A 16,847-nucleotide genomic window follows, 5' to 3' on the forward strand; every position below is an offset into this window, starting at 1 on the left:
ATAAAAGGCAGCTAAAAAGTAGCACCCATCCGGCATTTTTGGAATCTCCATCTTCTGTTTGATGTCTCCAAGGCCTGAATTCAGGGCAGGTATACATCCTCTTGATGTGAGTGGCAGCAGCTTACCTACTGTATCTTGTTAGAGTTATGAAGTATCACTATGAATGGAGCTGGCATACAGAGCACATTCATCACTGCAGCTTGGCCGCTGTCTCAGGGGGTTCCGGAGATAATGAACTCCGGCGATCAATCTCCAGACGCTTGAACGAGGATGCTGCCAGTTTCAGAGGAATTTACTGCAAGGGCTGATCAAGCCGTGACAACCGCGAGCTCGACCTCTACTGGGCTCTACATGCCGAATGGCAACACCACAAGACCAAGAAATGTCGGAAAAGAATGTCAAGGCAAGAAATAGGAATAAAAAAAAAAAAGGCACAGTACTGCAATGAAGGACTAGTTCAATTAACACTTCTGCACATTTTTAAATAAAACAGCCGCCCTGTGATGACAGAGGATGCATAGTTTCCATGCTGATCCAGCCAACTTTCAAGGAAAGCCAAAGAAAGAACTACAGGGCTGGGACAAGGGATGGGCAGAGGGGACGGCTGCCCTGTGCGCAGCAGTTTATTGCAGGGCAGGGGGTGCCATGTAGTGAGCTCATTATGATACAAGGCTGACAGGAGTAGTGACAGTGGCATCATTACTGTCAGCCTAGTTCTGGAAGTGGCCAGGGAAGAGCAGGGAGGAGGTGCAGGTTGTGCTCTCCCTCTTCTTCTTGCCAGAGCCAGAGAAGAGCAGGAAGGAGGTGCAGGTTGTGCTCTCCCTCTTCTTCTTCTGCCAGAGCCAGAGAAGAGCAGGGAGGAGGCGCAGGTTGTGCTCTCCCTCTTCCTGCCAGAGCCAGAGAAGAGCAGGGAGGAGGCGCAGGTTGTGATCTTGCTCTTCTTCTTCCTGCCAGAGCCAGAGAAGAGCAGAGAGGAGGCGCAGGTTGTGCTCTCCCTCCTCTTCTTCCTGCCAGAGCCAGAGAAGAGCAGGGAGGAGGCGCAGGTTGTGCTCTCCCTCTTCTTCTTCCTGCCAGAGCCAGAGAAGAGCAGGGAGGAGGCACAGGTTGTGTTCTCCATCTTCTTCTTCTTGCCAGAGAAGAGAAGGAAGGAGGCGCAGGTTGTGCTCTCCCTCTTCTTCTTCTTGCCAGAGCCCAAGAACAGCAGGGAGGAGGTGCAGGTTGTGCTCTCCCTCTTCTTCTTCTTACTGCCAGAGCAGCACTCCTGTATTAAGAAGCCAGCATCTGTGTGTATCGGAGTACGGGATGGAATGGAAGGAAAAAAAAGGGTGAGAGAACAGAACCTGCACCTCCTGCCTGCTCTCACCTGGCGGCTTGCAGCACTGGGCTGATAGGAGTTGTGATGCTGCTGTCACTAAAAGGGGGGGGATGCAGTTAGGCATCTTTGCCATGGGCGCTGGATGACCTTGTCCCAGCACTGCTTCTGGTCTGGAGACTTGTCCTGGGCCACTGGCTCAATGCTTTGAAGCCACTGGATGAGAATGACAGATAACTAGCATTCTCAAAGCAAGAGCATGGTTGGGTGCACCGTGGTGCGGCAGAAGAAAACACTCAGATTCCCAATGTAGAGAGACAGGACTATATTGTACTTAAAGTTCGGCAATATATAACAGGCCCAGTGGGAAGGCAACACAACCTGGAGAACTCAGAGCAGAGAACAGCGATGTCTCAGTAGAATTATGCCTCAGTTGTACCGACAGCATCTGTCTCAAGTTAGAATGCAGCCTGGCCGGTCTGTACTTAAGTGGGAAGGCTTCCAGAAAGATGGCCTGTCCCTGCACTTTTCCTACTCCTCCAGAACCTCTCCCTGACGCTAGGCACTTTCTCTTCCAGACGGGTAACCTGTCCCTACTCTATACACACACAAACTGGGTGCCAAACTCAGGAGCCAGGGTCTTAAATAGTCACTGCCTGACCCAAGATGCCCACCCAAGTCACATGGAGTGCCAGCATCCAATTGGATGTTGCCTTTCTGTGACCAAGGAAACCATAGAGGAACTAGGTTCCTCTCGAATTCCTCCTCCACTTGCATTTCCACTACGGCTGAGCGCCACCTGCAGAGGAGAAAACAGACTGCACCTGCCTACAAGTGATAAGAAGTAGCAACCTCTCTCAGGACAGATTTCCAATCAATTGTATACTAGACCGACACTTTAAAAAGAAGTCATCAGTACATATAATTTCTAGGAGTATATCCTAGGATTTAAGGGACACTTTTAGACGGTCTGTAACCCTTTCATGCCCACAGCTAATTGAAGCCCGGGTCAAATTTAACATTTTTAGATCACCTTGGTTAACCAGTAATTTGCTTACCTTAATCATTTTTATGTATATTTTTAAAAATGTATTTGTTTTTAATACTGTAATTGTATCTGGCAATTAGGGTATTAAATAGAAATTCACTGCCATATGCCAAATACAGTACGTAGTCTTACCTGTAGGTCATCCATATGTTGCAAGCAGTCTTCGTTCTCCATGTTCTCCCTGTAGGCTAGGAGGTCAGCGTCTACCATTTCTCGCTCTGACATCATCAAAACGTTCATCTGCTCGCTCCGACGCAGCCTATGGCTCATAGTGTCCTTCCCGTGCCCTGTGACCTTTGCACTTCCCGTTACCTGTGCCGCAGAAACCCCCAGGTACAGGTCTTTGGGGTTCCACTTTGGAGCTCTGTAGACAGAGGCATCTGCGGTGCGCTGCGGCAGTTCCCTGGCGAAATGGCGCATTTCCTCACTGTGAGCGGTGTCTAACAAAGGCTGCTTGGTTCCGGAGCTCTGCTTTCTGGAAGATGGCTGCTCCAGGCTCAGAGCTGTCGCAATCATCTTCTCCTGTCGGGCCTGAAAATACTCAGGGTTTAATTTGTGTTTTTTAGCAGCAGGGTAATCTTTTGGGTTCTCACTACTGTAGTAGTTGGAGGGCTCGGACCTTGGTCTTCTTAATTCTGTAAGATATGATATAGTAATAAAAACACGTGATACGGATAGCAAAGGGAGCAATGTAGTCAACATTTAGGCCATAAACACAGTTTCTTGGCCACCATGACATTCCTTGCCTTTATTTACTACCTGTGTATTACATTCTGTACAGAGCGAGCCTTAAAATATAACCAAACCCAAGAAAAAAAATATTTTTCAGCTTACTGGTTTTTTAGATGTGGTGGCTGCATTTGTTTTCTTTTTTCAAGCTAAGAACATTTTGACAAGTGCAGAAAATACCTCTTCATCTTGCTAGAAATGCAAACACTGCCATCCCTGGGTCCTAAGTAGGTCAACTGGTCTGTATCTGAATTGCACGGCAACATTTGTTTATTGATTATGGAATATTGATGTATGGTCTGTCTATCTATCTATCTATCTATCACAGAGCTGGCCCCCCCCCCATCCTCTAGGCTTGCTGCCTGCCACCCCCCACCCCTCAGCAGGCCCTCACTCTTCTGTCCCGTCCATGCTGGGACTTCTAGTCCTCCGTATCCCTGACACAGGCAGCCCTAAGCAGCCCCTCACCCTCCTGTCGCCTGCAGTCTGGCCCCCTGCTGAGGGAATCCACAAACAGGCCCCCACCCCCGTCCCTTCCCCCTCCTGCACATCTTCCATGCCGGACAGGGACAAAGGCCTTGTTCCCTGGGTGGTTCAGAGACCTGGGGGACAGGGCCCATTGCCATGGTAACCCGACAGGAAGTCTCGGGTTACCACTGCAGCAGCACGGCGCCCAGCTCTGTACTTAAGAGAGAGCAGGGCAACCCCCCTGGTGTTCTCTTGACTGCGTGTGTGAGAGAAAGCTGTGCTGCAGTGCCAGTTTCTCTCATATGACCATCCTCCGGCCCCCTTCTCCTCTGCCTGCCTGACCTGACTGCCCGTCTGCTTCTGGATCCTTCTCCTGTGGGGGGTGAACTCTCTGCTGCCTGGAATCCCTTCCCTGCCTGGATTTAACCTCTTGTTCCCTGTGAGCCTGCGGGCTGGACACCTTCTCTGCCTGGATTTAACTCTTTGTTGCCCATGAGCCAGACGGACTTAACCCTTCCCTGCATGGAGCTGCCTGTGTGAATTGACCCTGTGCTGCATGTGTGGACTGTAGCCCTCTGTGTCCGGCTCCCCGCATCCAGTAAGTGGACTAACCCCGTGCTGCCCAAAAGACTGAGCCCAATTCTCCCCAGGAACCCGAAGTCCCACATAACCACCCCGCCCTTGCCTTACTGAACCCTGTGGATTACCATACCCGTGTTGTTTCATATTGCCTTCCAGAGAACTTTACTGTGTTGCTGTGTCTGGTGTGGATCTGTGGACTAAAGGAACTGTTGTCTGTGCCCCCAAAAACCTCCCCAATAAACGCCCGCACTTCGGGTTCCGTGCAATCCGTCTCCGTGTGCTCTCTGGTTCTCTTGACACTCTCTATCTATCTATCTATCTATCTATCTATCACAGGAGGGTCATATGAGGATGCATCAATTATTTTGTAGACTGGAATAAACAGACAAGTTAAGTGCTAAGTGGCAATTAAATTTGGGCGATCAGCTGTTTTTAACACGATAATAGCATTATAATTCTTCATTTACATTTTCCTATCACCCTACAAATAACATAGCAAGCCACTAGAAACAATTGCGAGTGTTCTATTGACCACAGTAGGGAAGCCTTCGATTTTTTTTTCTTTCCAGGTCCCCTTAGCTCAGGGGTGTCCAAACTATGGCCCTCCAGGTGTTGAGGAACTGCAAATCCCATGAGGCATTGCAAGACTCTGACATCCACAGGCAAGACATCCAGAGGCAGAGGCATGATGGGACTTGTAGTACTTCAACAGCTGGAGGGCAATAGTTTGGACACCCCTGCCTTAGCTACTGCAGAGGAAGACATCGCTACATTCCCTGCTTTTGGTAACCCTTGTACTAGTAGCTTCTTGAAGATGTTCTAAATTTTAAATTGAGGTCTATCCTTGGTAAGTGAGCCCATCAGCTTGTAGAAAGCAGTTTCTGAGGGGTTCCCATTCTAAGTCATCTAACCTGCAACAACTCTGCAAGGTTGGCCAAGTCTTCACCCCAAAGACTTTGCTGATCTCTTCCATCACAGCTCCAGGCCAGGCAATCCCAAACTGGAGGCATGTTATGTTACCAGGGGCGGACTGACAACTCATGGGGCCCCCGGGCAATAGGGGATCATGGGGCCCATGTGTCCTCACCCACACTTAAACCACACCCAAAAAAGCTTATGACAGGTACCAGGGACATCTCATGGGACCCCCTACTGACCCCGGGCCCACGTGCAGTTCCCGAGTTCCCAAATGGTCAGTCCGCCCCTGTTTCTTACAGCTTGTTGGTAATTTTTTGATGACCTCTGTACCTCTACTTTCCCTCCCTAATGGCTTCTTTTAGGATTCAAGTTGGCAGTAGATTTCGTCTGGTTAAAAACCAAAAGACTCCTTAAAAAAGGAGGTAAAATGAAAAGGTGGTTTTCCAAGAATTCAGAAATTCAAGCATATACTTGGATCCATTCATAGCTATAGTTTAGATTTTCACCACATCACCTCCTCCTGTCTTAGATGTTACAATTCATAGAAACTACAATATAAAAAAAAACGGATGAGTTTACATCCAATTGTTCATCCATTTACATCTGTTTTTCATCCGTTTACATCCCTTTTCATCCATTTTTGGTCCTCTTACATCTGTTGACATCAGTTTTTCGTCACGGACAGATGAAAAACGGCCATACGGAACGCGTGTGAAAGGGGCCTTAGGGTATTTTGGTCCCTAACAGCTGTTCTAATTCCCTGGAAGCAATATTGTTGCAGTAGGAAAGATCTTCATCCATAACCACCAAGGTAACGTTATCTACACACCCAAACAATAGGTCAAGGATGTCATTTAAACTACAATCACATGAAGGTTATGGAATTTTTACCTGTGTTGATATTTGATATAACTGTGACTCCCTTCTGAGACTCTTGAGCACTGATTGCCCCACTCTGCCATTGGCTTAGCCAGCTATCTGCATTGGCATCCGGGGTAGGAGAGCACTGAACCTGGGGGTTGTGCCCCAGCTGGGATTGCTCCTCCCTCTGTAGTTGTTCCAGACATTCTGCCAGCTTCACATGTCCCCGGGAACGTGCGATAGATAGAGGGAGCCGACCAAGAGAGTCAGGAATGGAGAGAGCCCGCCGATCCCATTTATACAGCACTACGGCAGCCTCGGTATGACCCAAAGCGCAGGCCCACATCTGTAAAAAGAAGCGAATGGTCATGGTCTAGGTTCCAAGGTGTTCCAAAAGTTGACCTGTGCCAGCTCAGGTCAAGTTCACTGAAAAATGGATATTTTATACAGCGTGGAATATTATTATACTGTATCATGCATAAGCAGTCATAACCGAAGGCTTTAACTACAGAGAGTGGAGAGATGACAAATGTTCCGGTACCCATGAGAGCAGAAGGCCCAACCAAGATTGCCCATTCCTTATTAACCCATGGTGTGCTCACATTACATCAATGAGATCATCTGGCCTACATAACCAACTGCGTTCTCTATGAACCAAGATTAACAACTCAGACGTCATGCTCTTCCTCACTGCATGAAATATGACACTGCGGCAGATAGACATGATTCATACCGCCCAACTTTCTGAGATGAGAAAGAGGAACACCTTTTAACATAAATTATGTAGAGGACACACCCTGCTACATTAACTTATTACCACCCCCTCAACACAGATGTGTACCATCAAAGAGGGTAGGCACACATAATCATCCATGGGTGGTGGAGGTCTCTGTGCTGAGAGCGCGCTCAATGCACACTCCCAGTACATGGCCAAGCTGTCAAAGTGTCTAGTAATGGTAGGACCAGCTCTCAATCAAGTGACCACTGTAGAAGCCATTCTTCACCTGTCAAACACACTCTGAAATCCACCGAGGATCGCTCTTCAGAAACGGGAACATTTATAGATGATCTTTCATTTTAACTGGAAGTGTGACTACTTTCTTTACTTTTGCAATTGAACCACTTGGTGGGCTGGCACCCAAGTCTGGACTGTACGGGCAAGTATATCTGCAGCGTAGCCTTAGATTTTTTATGCCCTGTTACAACGCGTTGCATAACAGAACTCTCCTAAGGACTAGGTCTGGACCAAGGGTGTTTGAGGCCTTCAGAAGTATACAACGACTTCCCTCCATGCCATGCCTCCATGGTCTACTCTTCTAAGTGACAAGGAACCTATGTTAGGGCACACTGCAGAACGGAACTCTCCTGAGGGCTGGGTCTAGACCAAGGATGTTTGAGGCCTTCAGAAGTATACAACAGCTTCCCTCCATGCTAAGCCTCCACGGTCTACTCTTCTATGCAACAGGGATCCTATGTTAGGGCACACTGCAGAACGGAACTCTCCTAAGCTGGGCCTTGACCAAGGATGTTTGAGGCCTTCAGAAATATACAACTTCCCTCCATGCCATGCCTCCATGGTCTACTCTTCTAAGTGGCAGAGATCCTATGTTAGGGCACGTTTTAGAACGGAGCTCTCCTAAAAGCTGGGCCTGGACCAAGGATGTTTGAGGCCTTTGGAAATATACAGCAATGTCCCTCCATGCCATGCCACCATAATGTACTCTTCTAAGTGACAGGAATTCTATGTTGGGGCCCACTGCATAACAGAACTCTCCTATGGCCTGGGCCTGGACCACTGATGTGCAAGGCATTTGGAAATATACAGCAGCTTTCCTCCATGCCATGCCTCTATAGTCTACTCTTCTAATTGGCAGGGACAGTAGTGTATTAGGTTTTGTGCTGCTCTAGGCAACACAAAAAGCAGACCCCCCTTCCAGGCAGAGAGAGAGCCTGACACCGACCAGCACCAGACCCCCCCCCCCAACTATGCAGAGGGAGCCTGACAGTAACCAACAGCACCCCTACCTCACCCCCCACCCGAGAGAACCTTCCACTAGCACAACACCCCCCCCCCCCCCATGGCGACAGAGAGAAAGATGCTCACTTTCACAGCTCTGGACATTTCCGGGAACGGCAGTTGAGCACCATACACTATCAAACAGCCCACAGACGCTCTCAGATCCCATCTAGTCCCCATGCCGCATATGCCCCTTCTTCCAGGGGGCAGTGCTGCCCCCCTAAAAAATGCCACCCTAGGCAAATGCCTTGTTTGCCTTCTGGTAAATCTGGGCAGGGATCCTATGTTCTGTGTAACAGAACTCTCCTTAGGACTGAGCCTGGACCACAGATGTGCAAGGCATTTGGAAATATACAGCAGCTTCCCTCCATGCCATGCCTCCATAGTCTACTTTTCTTAGCAGCAGGGATCCTATGTTGGGGCCCACTGCGTAACAGAACTCTCCTATGGACTGGGCCTGGACCACAGATGTGCAAGGCACTTGGAAATGTACAGTTGCAAGAAAAAGTATGTGAACCCCTTGGGATTACGTGGCGTTTTGCATGAATTGGGCATAACATGTGCTGTGAACGTCATCTAAGTCACAACAATAGAACAACACAGTCTGCTGAACATAATACTACACAAACATTAGATGTTGCCATGGTTTAATTGCACATAACATGTAAACATTCACAGTGCAGGGAGGAAAAAGTATGTGAACCTTTGGACTTAATAACTGGTTGACCCTCCTTTGGCAGCAATAACCTCAACCAAACGTTTCCTGTAGTTGCAGATCAGACCTGCACAACGATCTGGAGTCATTTTGGACCACTCCTCCTCACAAAACTGTTTCAGTGTAGCAATATTCTTCGGAATGTCTGGTGTGAATCGCTCTCTTAAGGTCATGCCACAGCATTTCAATGGGGTTGAGGTCAGGACTCTGACTGGGCCACTTCAGAAGGCGTATTCTGTGCTGTTGCAGCCATTGTTTTGTTGAATTACTTGTATGCTTTGGGTCATTGTCCTGTTGCATCACCCATCCTCTGCGGAGCTTCAGTTGGCGGACAGATGGTCGTACGTTTTCCTGCAAAATGTCTTGATAAACTGTGGAATTCATTTTCCCATCAATGACAACAATCCGTCCAGGCCCTGAGGCAGCAAAGCAGCCCCAAACCATGATGCTCCCTCCGCCATGTTTCACAGTGGGGATGAGGTTTTGATGTGGGTGTGCTGTGCCTTTTTTTCTCCACACATAGTGTTGTGTGTTCTTCCCAAACAACTCAATCTTGGTTTCATCTGTCCACAGTATATTTTGCCAGTAGTGCTGTGGAACATCCAGGTGCTCTTTTGCAAACTTCAAACGTGCTGCAATATTCTTTTTGGACAGCAATGGCTTCCTCCGTGGTGTCCTCCCATGTACTCCATTCTTGTTTAATGTTTTCCTTATTGTAGATGTGTCAACAAAAATGTTAGCATGTGCCAGAGATTTCTGTAGGTGTTTAGCTGACACTCTGGGATTCTTCTTTACCTCACGCAGCATTCTGCGCTGTGCTCTTGCAGTCATTTTTACAGGACGACCACGCCTAGGGAGAGTAGCAACAGTGCTAAACTTTCTCCATTTGTAGACAGTCTGTCTTACCGTGGACACATGAACATCAGGGCTTTTGGAGATACTTTTGTAACCCTTTCCAGCTTCATGCAAGTCAACAATTCTTGATCGTAGGTCTTCTGAGAGCTCTTTTCTGCGAGGCATGGTTCACATCAGACAGTGCTTCTTGAAACCAGTAAACCCAAAACAGGTGTGTGTTTTTTAAGGGCAGGACAGCTGTCAGCAACACATCCAATATCATCGCACTGATTGGAGTCAAGGTTGGCTGTCTCCTGGCTCCAAATAGCTCTGGGAGAAGTCATTAAGCTAGGGCCTCACATACTTTTTCCTCCCTGCACTGTGAATGTTTACATGTTATGTGCAATTAAACCATGGCAACATCTAATGTTTGTGTAGTATTATGTTCAGCAGACTGTGTTCTTCTATTGTTGTGACTTAGATGACATTCAGAGCACATTTTATGCCCAATTCATGCAAAACTCCACGTAATCCCAAGGGGTTCACATACTTTTTCTTGCAACTGTACAGCAGTTTTCCTCCATGCCATGCCTCTGTAGTCTACTCTTCTAAGTGGCAGGGATCCTATATTGGGGCCCACTGCATAACAGAACTCTCCTAATGACTGGGCCTGGCCCACAGATGGTCAAGGACTTTGGATGTATACAGCAACTCCCCTCCATGCCATGCCTCCGTAGTCTACTCTTCTAAGCGGCAGGGATCCTATGTTGGGGCCCACTACGTAACAGAACTCTCCTATTGACTGGGCCTGGACCACAGATGGTCAAGGACTTTGGATGTATACAGCAGCTCCCCTCCATGTCTTCAGGCTGACACAAGTAAAGTGTAATGTGTGTAAAGCACCGGTGGAGAAAAATCGGTGTGCAACACTTTGTAGTCAATTCCGGGACAGGTGTCCCTGGTGGGCGAGAAGACGTTATCCTTCTGGTGTGGTGCCTGATAAAGTGTCTTGGCCTCTTGGCATGAGGGGTGTTAACTCTCACAAGAGAGCAATACCATCATGCTAACAATAAAATAAATATTTAACCTGACAGCATGCAGCAAGTGATAATGCTACTGTGAAGGCAGGCTTTTAGCATGCAAGGCGCTGAGCTCTCAGTCTTACCAGAGGAGTACATGAAAAATGATCAACATTTAAAGGATCCACCTCTAATTCCAGGTCAATGCTATCAGCATGCTTTGTCCTAAAAAAGAAAAAAAAAACAGAATGTTTTATCACATAGATACATATAGAACACAGCAGCACCAGTCCATTGGTTTAAAGGCCAGACAAGAATTAGAGAGGAGCTAGAAGCTCTGTAGCCGTTGAGAAGATTTCCCCTCATTCCCTCTGTGGTCACCCAGATAGGAAGTGAGCGGAATCCCTCCAGCAAGGGGCACGATCAGTAATAAAATATGTTTTTAAGTAGAGCAGACAAAAAGGTGAGAACATCTCTCTAATGCTGGCTCTATTAGAGAGGTCCTCTAAATCATTCATGGTCACCAGGACAGGAAGTGACAGGAAACCTCCACAACTGATGCACAGACAGTGATAAAACCTGGCAACTTCCCACCCTTCCCAGTTCTATCAAACAGCCAACTTGTGGCTGGAGGAACAGGAACTTTTTGGCTGCCCACGTGGAAGAAAATTTTATTTGAAATATATTTTAAAAATATTCTTCCCAAATACACTGACATATATTCAGGGGCGGACTGACAACTCATGGGGCCCCCGGGCAATAGGGGATCATGGGGCCCCTGGGTCCTTGCCCAAACTCAAAAAAGCCTATGAAAAAGGTACCAGGGCCATCTCATGGGGCCCCCTACTGACCCCGGGCCCTCGGGCAGTGCCCAAGTTTCCAAATGGTCAGTCCGCCCCTACATATATTTGATATGCTACAATTTTGGCCATATTCAATATATTTCAAAATATATTTAATAAATATATATATATATATATGCAGTATATATATATATATATATTTATTAAATATATTTTGAAATACATTGATATATATATATACTGCATGTTGATATGTGTTTTTATTACAAAATATCTGAAAAGTATTTTTAAAAATAAAAAGTATTTTAAAAATACTGTATGTCATTAAAAATACAAATCTACATTTTTGGAATGCATTTACAAATATATGTAAAAATCTTAAAATGAATTTTTTATATGTTAAAAAATTTGAAGAATATATAAAAAAATAAAATAAAAATGATATATATATAAATAAATATATATCCACATATAAATATATATATATATATACACACACACACACATATATATATATATATATATATATATATATACAGTATACACACACACACATATATATATATATATATATATATATATACAGTATACACACACACACATACATACATATATATATATATATATATATATATATATATATATATATACACACACACACTGCATGTTGAAATGCATTTTTTATATATTACAAAATATATGAAAAATATTTTTTAAAAATAGATTTTTTAAATATATTCTTCAGATTTTTTTCAACATATAAAAAAGTCACTTTAAAGTATATTTGTAAATGCATTCCAAAAATGTAGATTTGTATTTTTAAAGACATTCAGTATATTTGAAATGTATTTTTAAAAATATTTTTCATGTATTGTGTAATACAAACGCATTTCAACCTGCAGTATATATATACTGAATACGGCCAAAATTGCAGCATTTCAAATATGTGTCAATATATTTGGGAAGAATATCTGTAAAATATATTTCAAATATATTTTTCTTCCATATGGGTGGAGTTGGTCTTTAACAATCGCAGGAGCGGCACACAGCCAGAAAGAGCGGACGTCTTTTTCCGGAGGGCTCGCTGATCCTTTAATAACATCCAGAGCCGTGTATTAAAAATGTAAGAGCCCAGCAGAAGAATAAGAATAAGAAATATTTTCCCCGCAAGAGTTTCATAAGAGCGGCGGAGGCTAAAATATCGGTAATGGACCTCCAGACAGATGTGGTATTTCCCTGGGGAAGGGATGATAGCGGGGAAATGTGGACAGAGAGGAATATTGAATCTAATTATAGGATCTCATTTAACTGACATCAGGCCGTTATGAAAAAAACTAAAAACAAAAAGCAAGAGCCGGAGGTATGCGTTGTGTTCCGTATGCAGACATATTTAATCGGGTATTATTGTTGGACCTCGCAGATGGTGCTGCATGGGGACCCCGCTATTCCTACCATCTTGTTCTAATAAGTCCCAAATGAAACAAAGTATCATAGTGTTCCTCCATAGTTTTCATAATTTAAAGTGGACAATGCAAGGTCTGTCCTCCTCTCTGCTGCCGACTGGTGAAACGAGGGGGGTGGGTTGTAGAGATGAGCTTCTCTGCAGCTGCACAGAGAAAATCAGGATCTGCAGGAGGAGTTCTGCCCTCCTCTCTGCTGCCGACTGCTGAAACGAGGTGGAAGGGGGGGGGGGGGGGGCAGAGATGAGCTTCTTTGCAGCTGCACGGAGAAGAGCAGGATCTGTAGAAGGAGTTCTGCCCTCCTCTCTGCTGCCAACTGCTGAAACAAGGGGAGGGTAGAGACAAGCTTCTTTGCAGCTGCGCGGAGAAGAGCAGGATCTGTAGGAGGAGTTCCGTCCTGCTCTCTGCAGCCGACTGCTAAAATGAGGAGGGTAGAGATGAGCTTCTCCACAGCTGTATGGAGAAGACCAGGATCTGTAGGAGGAGTTCTGTCCTCCTCTCTGCAGCTGACTGCTGAAACGAGGGGGAAGGGGGGCAGAGACAAGCTTCTTTGCAGCTGCACAGAGCAGAGCAGAATCTGTAGGAGGAGTTCTGCCCTCCTCTCTGCTGACGACTGCTGAAACGAGGAAGAAGGGGGGCAGAGACGAGCTTCTCCCCAGCTGCACGGAGAAGAGCAGGATCTGTAGGAGGAGTTCTATCTTGCTCTCTGCAGCCGACTGCTAAAATGAGGAGGGTAGAGATGAGCTTCTCTGCAGCTGCATGGAGAAGAGCAGGATCTGTAGGAGGAGTTCTGTCCTCCTCTCTGCTGCTGACTGCTGAAACGAGGGGGAAGGGGGGCAGAGATGAGCTTCTCCACAGCCACACTAGAGTTGCCACTTCATCCCTTTAAACCCGAACACATATTAATTACACAGGTTCTGGGGCTAATCTAATGTAGATAAGGCACTGAGTTTATAGCCACCTTAATCAGCCCCAGAACCTGTGTAATTAATATGTTTGGGTTTAAAGGGATGAGGTGGCAACCCTAAGCTGCTCAGAGAGATGCAGGGTCTTTAGGAGGAGATCTGTCCTCCTCGGTGCTGCCGACTGCTGAAACGAGGGGGGGGGGGGTAGAGAGGAGTTTCTCCACAGCTGCACAGAGAAGAGCAGGATCTGTAGGAGGAGTTCTGTCCTCCTCTCTGCTACCGACTGCTGAAACGAGGGGGAAGGGGGAGCAGAGACGAGCTTCTTTGCAGCTTCACGGAGAAGAACAGGATCTGTAGGAGGAGTTCTGTCCTCCTCTCTGCTGCCGACTGCTGAAACGAGGGGGAAGGGGGAGCAGAGATGAGCTTCTTTGCAGCTTCACAGAGAAGAGCAGGATCTGTAGGAGGAGTTCTGTTCTCCTCTCTGCTGACGACTGCTGAAACGAGGAAGAAGGGGGGGCAGAGACGAGCTTCTCCGCAGCTGCATGGAGAAGAGCAGGATCTGTAGGATTAATTCTGTCCTCCTCTCTGCTACCGACTGCTGAAACGAGGGGGAAGGGGGAGCAGAGACGAGCTTCTTTGCAGCTTCACGGAGAAGAGCAGGATCTGTAGGAGGAGTTCTGTCCTCCTCTCTGCTGCAGACCGCTGAAACGAGAGGGGTTAGAGACGAGCTTCTCCGCAGCTGCGCTAGGGTTGCCACCTCACCCCTTTAAAACTGAACACATTAATTACACAGGTTCTGGGGTTAATTTAATGCAGGTAAGGCACTAAGTCTAGGTTCACACCAGGGGCGGACTGACAACTCATGGGGCCCACGGGCAATAGGGGATCATGGGGCCCCTGTGTCCTTGCCCAAACTCAAAAAAGCCTATGAAAAAGGTACCAGGGGCATCTCATGGGTCCCCCTATTGACCCCGGGCCCTCGGGCAGTGCCTGAGTTTCCAAATGGTCAGTCCGGGTCAACCACACCTATGCAGGTTGTGGTTGAGCCATTTCTGCATAGCATGTTGCATTTTTGTACTTGTGTTTTTGATGCGTTTTGCTTTTTTTTTTTTTTTCATTTTTCTTGTTGCTGGGCAGATTTAAAACACAAAACACATAAAAAATGCAATACATGCTTTTCTGCGGCATTTTCATTGAAGTCTATAGAAAAAAAACCACAACTTTTGGTGTTTGAAAAAGTCCCTGACCCTTTCCAGAATACGCACCAGGTGAAAACACACAGGTGTGAACATGTCCCATAGGAAATCAAGTTGAATGGACTGTACTGTGTTTCTGCAAAATGCTTAGGTGTGAACCTGGGGTAAGTGAGTTTATTACCGCCTTAATCAGCCACAGAACCTGTGTAATTAATATGTGTTCAGTTTTAAAGGGATGAGGTGGCAACCTTGAGCTGCACAGAGCACAGCAGGATCTGGTGGAGGAGTTCTGTCCTCCTCTCTGCTGCTAGAACAAGGTGGGGGTAGAGACGAGGAGGGTGCCACAGCTGCAGGAGAGGTGCGAGGGCCATATGAAATGGCCTGGTGGGCCAGAATTGGCCCATGGGCTTTGTGTTTGACACACACGTCTTAGAGCATTGCCATTGAATGAGCTGCTTTACCGTAATGCACAAAAAAAATGTGCACTACTGGAGAGATTTTCCTTCACTTTATGTACCAGAGAAACAGCAGGAAGTGAGAGGAAATCTCTTTAAACCTGAAGTTTAGGTATAGTCATTTGTACATAGTTATGTTGATCCAACTAGGGCCAACGTAAGTATGTATGTGCCATACCTGTGGGCAGGGGCGGACTGACAACTCATGGGGCTCCTGGGCAATAGTGGATCATGGGGCCCCTGTGTCCTTGCCCAAACTCAAAAAAGCCTATGAAAAAGGTACCAGGGGCATCTCATGGGGCCCCCTACTGACCATAGGCCCTTGGGCAGTGCCCGAGTTTCCAAATGGTCAGTCGGCCCCTGCCTGTGGGATCTCCTTAGAAGTTAGAAACGACTGTAGTAGACACTGCTACTACACCTCTACTACAGTGATCTCTACTAGCTTCAAGGTCCCGTGCTGAGTGGCTGCCCTGCTGAATTGTGAACACATGACAAGGGTAATATAGACGCCTTCCAACCTAACCCAACCTGCTAGGCCACACCCTCCACCGTCCCAGCTATACAAAATACGCAAACCACGTTTTTGGAGTCAAAATACCCATAGCAGCCTTTTATAAACCAATAAATTATTTCAACATAAATAACATAACATTACAAATTATAAACAGAGGAAAATGTGGTGGTCACTTGAGGGCCATAAACCCAACTTCACTTTTGCGGAAAACATTCCTTCAACTTAGGCCCCAAGCCGCAGCCCACCGGCTCGGGGACAATCCTACTTATCTCCAGCCGCAACCCACCAACTCGGAGACCATCCTACTTATCCCCAGCAGCAACCCACCGGCTCGGAGACAATCCTACTTATTCTCAGCTGCAGCCCACCGGCTCGGGGACAATCCTACTTACCCTCAGCTGCAACCCACCAACTCGGGGACCATCCTACTTATCCCCAGCCGCAACACACCGGCTCGGGAACAATCCTACTTATCCCCAGCCGCAACCCACCAGCTCAGAGAATACCCTACTTATCCCCAGCCACAACCCACCAGCTTGAGGACAATGCTACTTATCCCCAGCCACAACCCACCGGCTCGGGGACAATCCTACTTATCCCCAGCAGCATAAATAACATAACATTACAAATTATAAACAGAGGAAAACGTGGTGGTCACTTGAGGGCCATAAACCCAACTTCACTTTTGCGGAAAACATTCCTTCAACTTAGGCCCCAAGCCGCAGCCCACCGGCTCGGGGACAATCCTACTTATCTCCAGCCGCAACCCACCGGCTCGGGAACAATCCTACTTATCCCCAGCCGCAACCCACCGGCTCAGGGAATACCCTACTTATCCCCAGCCACAACCCACCAGCTTGAGGACAATGCTACTTATCCCCAGCCACAACCCACCGGCTCGGGGACAATCCTACTTATCCCCAGATGCAACCCACTGGCTTGAAGACAATGTTACTTATACCCAGCCACAAAACACCAGCTCAGGGATAACCCTACTTCTCCCCAGCCGCA

General features: G+C 46.9%; 1 protein-coding gene across 10 annotated transcripts in view; it reads right to left on the reverse strand.

Moving 5' to 3' along the window:
- CAMTA1 (calmodulin binding transcription activator 1) overlaps window positions 1-16,847 on the reverse strand; it is a 249,155-nt gene that overhangs the window by 84,346 nt on the left and 147,962 nt on the right. For all 10 annotated transcript variants that reach the window (XM_089663132.1, XM_089663131.1, XM_089663126.1 and 7 more), the window contains exons 4-6: window positions 10,650-10,728; window positions 5,949-6,264; window positions 2,493-2,995 (exon numbers count right to left, since the gene is read on the reverse strand). In XM_089663132.1, coding sequence (XP_089519258.1) covers window positions 2,493-2,995; window positions 5,949-6,264; window positions 10,650-10,728 — 898 coding nt within the window. The remainder of the gene's footprint in view (window positions 1-2,492; window positions 2,996-5,948; window positions 6,265-10,649; window positions 10,729-16,847) is intronic.

The sequence above is a fragment of the Staurois parvus genome, unplaced genomic scaffold (genome assembly GCF_062004578.1).
Source record: "Staurois parvus isolate SC_StPar_1 unplaced genomic scaffold, SC_StPar_1.0 ptg001631l, whole genome shotgun sequence".
In the NCBI taxonomy this organism is placed as follows: Eukaryota; Metazoa; Chordata; class Amphibia; order Anura; family Ranidae; genus Staurois; species Staurois parvus.